Genomic DNA, 9,612 nt, shown 5'->3' on the forward strand with positions numbered 1-9,612 from the left:
TTAATGTCTAGTATGTACAGTCATGGCCGAAATTATCGGCACCCCTGGAATTTTCCTTGAAAATGCACCATTTCTCCCAGAAAATTGTTGCAATTACAAATATTTTGGTATTCAAATGTTTATTTCCTTTATGTGCATTGGAACAACACAATAAACAAGTAAAAAAGCCAAATCTGACATTTCACACAAAACTCAAAAACCGGGCTGGACAAAATTATTGGCACCCTCTATTTAATATTTGGTTGCATGCCCTTTGGAAAAAATAACTGAAATCAAGCGCTTCCTATAACCATCAACAAGCTTGTTACACCTCTCAACTGGAATTTCCGACCACTCTTCTTTTGCAAACTGCTCAAGGTCTCTCAGAATTGAAGGGCGCCTTCTCTCAACAGCAATTTTGAGATCTCTCCATAAGTGTTCAATCGGATTTAGATCCACAATTTTTGTTCTCAAGTCCTCAGATAATTCTCTGCTCTTCTTTCTGTTCTCCATGCTTAGTGTGGCACATTCAGACACACAACAGAAAGGTTGAGTCAACTTTTCTCCATTTTAACTGGCTTCAGGTGTGATTGCTATATTGCCAGCACCTGTTTCTTGCCACAGGTGAGTTCAAACGAGCATCATATGCTTGAAATAAAACGATTTACCCACAATTTTGAAAGGGTGCCAATAATTTTGTCCGGCCAAATTTTGGAGTTCTGTGTGACATGATGTCAGATTTGGCTTTTTTTCTCTGTTTTTTTGTGTTGTTCCAATGCACATAAAGGAAATAAACGTGTATACCAAAACATTTGTAATTGCAATACTTTTCTGAGAGAAATGGTGCATTTTCTGGGAAAATTCCAGGGGTGCTGATAAATTCAGCCATGACTGTATATATTACCCATAGCACAAAACAGATTTTTTTTATTTCCTCTCTTCACTAGAAATGTTCCACTGTACGCTGTCATTGCTGTTTTTTTAGTGTCAGTGATCATAGTAGTCAGGTGCTTTTTTAGAACACAAGATTGTATACACATTTCAACAGTTTTTTAAATAGCTGTTAAATACATTTCAAAGCCTGTTTATAGATCTTTTATAATGTCTAGGTAATGTCACATACTATAGCAGTTATGAAAGGTATCCATGAAGAATCAATAAGTAGTTTGCTTAACAAGATGGTGCAATCTTCTGAACTTAGTAACTTTTAATGCATTCTGGCAAAACAGAATATTTTATTTATACTAATTGTTTTTCCAGATCACAGTTCAAACATAGCATTGTTTTCTTTTTTGGTTATTTAGTTTTTGGTATTTATTAAGTATTATGTTCTATATTTTATCTTCAGTACATAAAGTTATTTGCACTACTCAATCCAGGTGAATTTGACATAAGTAGATTTACCCTCACTCCCCTTGTATAAATGTTGCTTTTGTATGCATTGTATTTTGTTAAATGGCTATTTTCAGTCTGTTAAAACTATACAAAAATAGAAAGGGATCATTCAGTTAAATGGTGGCAGTTAGTAGTAATTCTCAATTTCAATATAAAACAGCAGGACATGGATGCAACTTTAAGGCTCACAGTTCAACAAGTTGTTTCCTGTTGTCTAATTCTGGACATATTTTGGCTATTTTGCAAGTGGCATACACAAACCACCTTAAAAGACTTTGCTTGTTTTTGCTCATTTATTTTTTTCCCCTATCCTGGAGATTGGATAGAAAACTGTAATAAACACATATATAATTTTGAGTTTTTCAAACAAAAGTAGATGTAAAAGTCAGTTAAATTAAAAAAAAATATATATGTTGTCTTTTTCAAGGTATTACATACCTTTGAGCAACAGCCTAAAAAGTCCATAACCCAGATAATAAACATAGTCTATAATTTTTCTGTTCCAAAAACAGAATGTTTCTTCATTCTCCTCTATTAAGTCGCACATAATTTCACAGCAAACTGTCTTATTTGCTGTTTAAGTCTATTGGTTATCATCCTGGGTTTGAGGCAGCTCTACATTGAACTGTATTGAATTCTATCATGAGGCTTATGGCTACTATGGTTGCCAACAAAAGGCAATAGTATACAAAGTGCAACTGTGGGAATGCAGAGCTCAAATGAGCTCAATGATATACAACTACTGTATACCTTCTTTTGAAGAAAGTGGTATATTTTATATAAATATATAAAGCTTTTCTGTTATGCACTATATTGTTTTTCTACTTGATTTACATTTCAGCATTCGGAAAAGAAATGTAAGATTTACTTTAATTTTTTTTTTTTTTTTTTTTTTTTTTTTAACCACAGTATGTTCTATATACACATAAACGTGTACAATAAATCAGCATTTCAATAAAATACACTAAATTAGGACTTTAATAAAACATAGATTTTGGGGTAATTAACTGAGTTTGTATTCATTCATTTGCTGCCACTCTTAGAAGTAGAGTAGACTCTCCCTTTCAGTTTTAATCTAAAATTGCAATATGTTTGCAATGTGACATTACTAGGGGGCTTTGCCCCCTGCTCGCTTTGCATGGGAAGCAATACTGCAAAGTTTGTTAAAATTAGGTTTCCTAAAGTAAAATGCAATGTTTAAAAGGGATCCTAAACTCAGTTTCTGGAGGGTAATATTAACTTAAGGTTTTAATTCCAGCAATTGAAGCCTAATTGTTTCTACCAATGGAACATACTTTTTTGTCTTACATTTAGTTAACTTGTTAATATGTAGACCTTTTAATATCTTTTTCCTCTTAAACATATGCAGTCTTATTGTAATTGTTTCTTTTGTAAGTTATCAATGAGAAGTAAATATGCAGAAGCAAAGGGTAATTTTGTCCCACTTTTACCTGTATGTGTTCATCATAAAGTATCTGCTTTACTCATGTATTTAGATAAAAAAAATAAGAGAAACATTTAAGTACAATGAAGTAGTAATCTGCTTTGGTCTACAACATATTCTGACAATAAACTTATGAAAGACATATCCAACTTTTTAGAAAACTCTTATGTGGCAGAATAAGTGCACCAAAAATAAATAAATAAATAAATTGCATTTCACTAAGGGCAAAGATCATCCTCTGATACAGAAAATGGTCAGTGGAAAGCTATATCTGTTACAACTTGCCTGTATTTGAATTTGCAGCATTTCCTGTAAATACTGTTTACTAATAGCAGTAATATTTCCCACCTTCTGCATTAAATTCAGGTAATCCAATGTCTGCCTCTCAAGAAGGCAGCATAACACGAGGCACCCCAGCCAAAGGAACGGTGGAAGCCAGTACCTTCCGTGGCTCAATCACTCAGGTATGCAGTGTTAACTAATCACGTTTCTGGATTCCTGTAACTTATAGGAATTCTGTAGGTGGCCTCTTTAGGAACTCAGTGTAGCATATTGAGATCAAACTATTTCCTCTTATTTTAAGTGAGTTTAGGTTATCTTTGATGGTATAATGTCAGTGCAGACTTTTGTTATAAAGTAGTTGTTATCTCATATTTTTTATAAGATAATGTGCTTTCCTATATTTTTTGGCAAACAAAGTTTAAAAAAAATTAACCTAGTTCAGGGTTATGTGAATTGAAGCATTTCCTGTTAGGAATGAATTTGTGGCGAATTAAAAGTGCACAGCAGGAAAATTTACACCAGTTTAAGTCACATCTTAGGCATCTGAGATGAAAAATGTACATCCTAGAAAACCAGACCTAGATGAGGGATGAAAATGTGCAGTGCTTCAAATCCCTGACTCTAATATTCAGGTAGCTCTAACTGCAGTGCCACCATGCCATTGTTAATGTTGTTTACCAATATTACTGAAATTGTAAACTAAAGCATGCTTTCTGATTACAATAAGAAACTAAAAAAAGGTTACTAAAAAGTATTCAAAAACCGTTAAATTCTAGCAAACTCTACATTATTGTTTATGGAATACTGTTGTACTGTATGTCATTTTTAAATATTCTGTTATTTGCTAATTGTACTAACCTATACGTATTCACTCCTTAATTGCTTATTTTAAAAAGACAACCGTTAATACAAAACTGTGTAAAAATAAGTAATAAATTTGTTTTAGTACAGCATTATTAATTTGGCATAGAGTATCAAAAGCCCCTCACCTAGCTGCGTAGTTGCATATAATTATTGCTGTTAACATGGTGCTTGCAACTACATTGTTCTAGTAATAGTAAGGTAGCTGTTTGAAATAATTCCGTTTTGAATGTTTTATTTAGTGATTATATGTATTTTATAGCTTCACCATTGATGGAATATACACTGATCAGCCACAACATTAAAAACACTAGCAGGTGAACTGAATGACATTGATTATCTCGCTACAATACCTCCTGTCAAAGGGATATATTAGACAGCAACTGATAAGTCAGTTCTTAAAATATGTTGATAGCAGGAAAAATTAGACTTTGACAATGATCAAATTGTGATGGCTCAGCAACTGGGTCAGAGTATCAGAAAAATGGGAGTTCTTGTGGGGTTTTCCCGATGTGCAGTGGTTAGTACCTATCAAAAGTGGTTCTAGGATAATGAGCCAGCAAAAGGGTTCATTGATGTACGTTGGGAGCAAGGATTAGTCTAGTTTGTTAACACAGACTAGCTACTGTAGCACAAATTGATGAAAAAACCTAAGCTGGCCATGACAGAAACATGTCACAATACACACTGGATTGCATCTTGCTGTATATAGGGTTGCATAGCCACAGACTGCCCACCATTGAATGCACCCATAATGGGCATGCAAGTGTCTCAGCCGGACCATAGAGCAATGGAAGAGGGTGGTCTGGTCTGGTCTGGTCTGATGAATCATGTTTTCTCGTTGATCATGTGGAGGGTTGGATACATGTGTGTCATTTACCTAGGGAAGAGATGGTAGCTGGATGCACTATGGGAAGAAGGCAAACCCGCGGAGGTGGTGTGATGTTTTGGGCAGTGCTCTCCTGGGTAAACTTGTGACTGGCATTTACGTTGATGTTACTTTGACACATTCCACTTACCTAAAGATAATTGAGACCATGTACACCCCTTCATTGCAACAGTATTTCCTGATGATAGCGGCCTCTTTCAGCTGAATAATGGACCCTGCTACACAGAAAAAATTGTTCAGGAATGGTTTGAGGAACATGTCACAGAGTTCAAGGTGCTGACTTGGCTTCCTAACTCCCTAGATCTCAATCTAGTCAAGCATCTGTGATCCATGGAGGTCCCACCTCGCAACTTAGAGAACTTAAAGGATCTGCTGCTATCATCTTAGTGCCAGATACCAGTGGAAACCCCTTCAGAGGTCTTGTAGAGTCCATGCCTCGACAAGTCAGAGTTGTTTTGGCAGCAAGAGGAGGACCTGTACAATATTAAACAGATGGTTTTAATGTTGTTACTGATTGGTGTATTTTATTTTGAAGCTCTGAAATGAATTCATGTAATATTAGTAGTTTAGGATGTAAATTGCCTTCATCTTTCTTTGTCTTGTTTTGTCCATCCACACACACTTTCCAGGGTACCCCAGCTCTTTCTCAGTCGGGCATTCCAGCAGATGTTCTTCTGAAAGGTACAATCACCAAATTAGCCACAGAGGACGTCAGCAGTCCTGAAAAGGGCAGAGATGAAGCTATTTCCAAAGCACATGTCATTTATGAAGGCAAAAGTGGCCATGTCCTGTCATATGATAGTAAGTCTGCACTTAAAACATATAGTGAAGGAAACATTTTACTAAACAAACTGTCTACTTTTTTTTTTTTTTTTTTACTTAATTTCCTTGCTTGAGTTAATAACTTTCATAGTTACCTATGTTTCCCCCCATTTTTCTACCATGTTTCGGGAATTGTAATACATTGTATTAATATTGACCTCTATTTAATCAGTTCTCTTTACTGTGCAAGGTAAACACTAGTTACAATTTACAATACAATAAAATGTATTTTTGTATAGCAAAAAAGTACACAAGGAGTGCCTTTGTGGGCTTTATCAGGCCCTGCCTTTTGACAGTCCCCAGCCTTGACTGTCTAAGAAGACAAGGAAAAACTCCCCCCAAAAAAATGTTGTAGGGAAAAAAAAAATGGAAGAAACCTTGGGAAAGGCAGTTCAAAGAGAGACCCCTTTCCAGGTAGGTTGGGAGTACAATGGGTGTCAAAAAAAAAAAAGGGGGTAAATACAATACAATACACAGAACACAAGTAATCCTCAATTCAATATAATAGTGAAATAGAATATTACAAATATATTGTGTAAACTATTAATAAACCATATTTTATGTATATATTCTTGCCTGTTATGTATTTATGCTAACTATAATTCAGTAAAGCTCAAAGGACTAACAACATTTCATGCTGAACTTTCCAGTCCCGGTCTTGTTCCTTTTTGTTTGCCTGCCACTTAATGCCATCAGTATTAAATTCGACCCCCACAGCTCTCTGTTGGAATAAGAGACTTCATAAAATGTATGGTTGGGTATGATCATTTATCTAATAACTACAAGCATTATAGATAGGATCATTTTATTTCTGATATTTTGCTAATAAAGAATAATTTGCTTGAACATTAGTGGTATTAGGCGAAATTTGCCAAAGCATTTTTCACAGCAAATAGGCTGTAAGGTTCCTCAATGAACAGGTTAACAGGTTAGCAGGGTAACAGGTGTGGGAGCAGACTGGGTATAAAAGGAGCATCCACCAAAGGCTCAGTCTTTGAAAGCAAAGATGGGTCATGGTTCACCACTTTGTGTTGAACTTCATGAATTGCCAAATTACAGATATTAGTTGTTATTGCATTTTTAGAAAGTGTCCAAGCTTTTTTGGAAATGGGGTTTGTAATTTGTATCCATACATATCCAAGTTCTGCCCTTGCAAGTCAAAACAAGCTTTAAAGGAGCCCTCCTCCTCCCCTGAGTTAGAATATGAGACCCTGCTGAATAATAATAATAATGAAAGACATTACTATTTACAAGAAAAAAGTGACACACAGTAAGTCACTCTGTAAGTGCAATAAGATATGTAATTATTTATTTGTTTATTTTTTTACTTCTTGACAGTTTGTGGCCACTTGTACTTTGTGGTTATCCTTCTGTCTGCATCTTTTGTTGTTTGAGGCATATTACCACAGTGATTAGCACTCTTGCCTCACAGCTCATATAACATTTTTAGCCACAGTAATCGGTCCTGCATAGTTGGCAGACACTTCTCTAGTCCTCAGTAACACTTAAAAGACTGTAACTTCAATGTATTTTGCATACTTTGGGAAAGTTCCTAAACATTTTTGCTTTTTTGCCAAACTCAACAGTGAAGCAAACTCCACATTGTTCACTTGCAACTACTGGGAACAAGGCAAGGACTAGCCAAGGATGAGCATGTTCAGGTTAGATATATAAAACACTAGCAAAATACCCGCGCTTCACAGCGGAGAAGTAGTGTGTTAAAGAGGTTATGTAACCATATATATACATAAACATACATATCTACATATACACATATCTACATATACATATATATATACATATACACATCCACATATACATATATATATATATATATATATATACATATACAAATTTACATATCTACATATATATATATATATATATATATATATATATATATATATATATATATATATATAGATATATAGATACATATATATATATCTACATATATATATATATAGATATATAGATATATATATATATATATATATATAGATATATATATAGATATATATATATATAGATATAAATATAAATATAGACATATATACATACATACATTCACATATATATATATATATATATATATATATATATATATATATATATATACTGTATATATACATATCTACTTATTGGCTCCTATATTTAGGATATAGCGGGTTGGATAATGGATGGATGGACGGACATCTGTATGCATAGCCCTATTTGCCCGTTTTCGTTTTTTTTCTTTCTTCAGTAATATTTCAGTAAACCCGGAGCTTGTCAGTTCAAATCCTGGTACTGACACCACTGTGTGACCCTGAGGAAGTCACTTCACCTGCCTGTGCTGCAAAAAACAAATGTAATGTAAGAAATTGTACCTCAGATGTTGCAAGTTGCTGGAATAAAGGTATAAGTAAAATAGATAAATATGTATTATACACATAGGAACTATTAATTTATTTTCAGTTAAGTCATCTGCAGTAAACTTTTATAAATGAGGGTTTCTCATTTTTAGATAGTGCAAACTGTTTCTTTTTCATTGACGTTTTCTCTTGGAGAGGTTTTTTCATTTCATTGAAAATTAAAGCAGCAGCTGCCAAAATATGTAGCTTTCTTATTAATTTTTCAACATTGTGTAAAATAAATTTATAAAGTAACATAAAAGGTTTAAATACTGGTTATCCTTTTACACTAAAATATTACTAAAGAGATACAAAAAAAGTAAAATGGATATGTTCTTTTTCTTTAAGGAGATTAAATATTACTGAAGAAAGAAAGAAAAAAAAAAAACCAGCCAAATGGGGCTATGCATACGAACTTAAAAGGTTTAAATAAAACAGAAATATATATTTTATTTTTACTTGCTTAACTTGTGGAGGGTGTATCCTGTAGCAAAGCCCTAACTTTTTTCGTGAAAGCCCATTTCAGTCAGTAAGTCTTAAAAAAAGGTGTAAAGATATTGACAATAAGCTAAGCAAACCCAGGAAGACATGGAATCGTTTAAATCAAGTATCATTACATCTTCCTTTCTTAAAGAGAAGTAAGGCAGTACTTATAAGCTTACATATTTATATATAGACATACATACATATATATCTATATATCTATATCCGAAGCCGTGCAAGCACAGTCTTGAGAATGCAACGTATAGTTGTACAGAAGAAAAGCAATCTTGCCTCAAATGAATGGCAACCTTTTGTAGGTCTATGAACTTAATTTAAACTTTAGGTTTACACGGTGCTTTCTTTCCGAAGTACCTGCACTCATGAATATGTCTGTATGTGTCAGTCGGTCAAATCCACGCGCTTCGCACCGGTGAAGTACCGCTTTTAAATATTTATTAAGAAGAAAAGAAAACCTTTTTAAATTGAGGGAAAATATACTAATAACAGTTTGTTAAGGATCTGTTTTTTTGTGAAGCTGCCTTCACTCGAGTGATCACTTCGAGATGACTTGCTGGCCAACTATAAGCGTTACCTGGTAGGTAACCACCCATACAATCAGATTGTGAATCAGACTACGAATGTCGTGAATGTAATTACCCCGATCTACATGTTGTCAAATAAACGAACCACACGCCGTGGCGCAATTTTAGGGGCTTCGCCTGTAGCGCTGACGTCCGAGGTTCGATTCCCGTAAGGGAGTGAAGTGAGTGGCTGGTTACCTACCAGGTAACGCTTATGGTTGGCCAGCAAGTGGGGTAACATCAGCCACGGTGCCTTCAGTTGTGAGAAGCAGATCATAGAATGGTTGAAAATAGTTTACTGTCAAATAATGTAAAGAGTACGCGACACGTCTTTCCCCCTTATTCTTGGCTCATCAGGCGTACACACTCACTGCACTCGCTTACGGTAATCGAACCTCGGACGTCAGCGCTAGAGGGGCTTCGCAGCAGTGAAGTATTGCTTTTAAATTTTAATTAAGAAAAGAAAACCTTTTTAAATTAAGT

At 34.5% G+C, this 9,612-nt stretch overlaps 1 protein-coding gene across 1 annotated transcript in view; it reads left to right on the forward strand.

Annotated features, from left to right (window-relative positions):
• ncor1 (nuclear receptor corepressor 1) overlaps positions 1-9,612 on the forward strand; it is a 237,649-nt gene that overhangs the window by 170,250 nt on the left and 57,787 nt on the right. The window contains 2 exon segments of the mRNA XM_051931234.1: positions 3,185-3,282; positions 5,480-5,740. Of these exon segments, the coding sequence (XP_051787194.1) occupies positions 3,185-3,282; positions 5,480-5,740 (359 nt within the window).

The sequence above is a fragment of the Erpetoichthys calabaricus genome, chromosome 8 (assembly GCF_900747795.2).
Source record: "Erpetoichthys calabaricus chromosome 8, fErpCal1.3, whole genome shotgun sequence".
NCBI classification, from domain to species: Eukaryota; Metazoa; Chordata; class Cladistia; order Polypteriformes; family Polypteridae; genus Erpetoichthys; species Erpetoichthys calabaricus.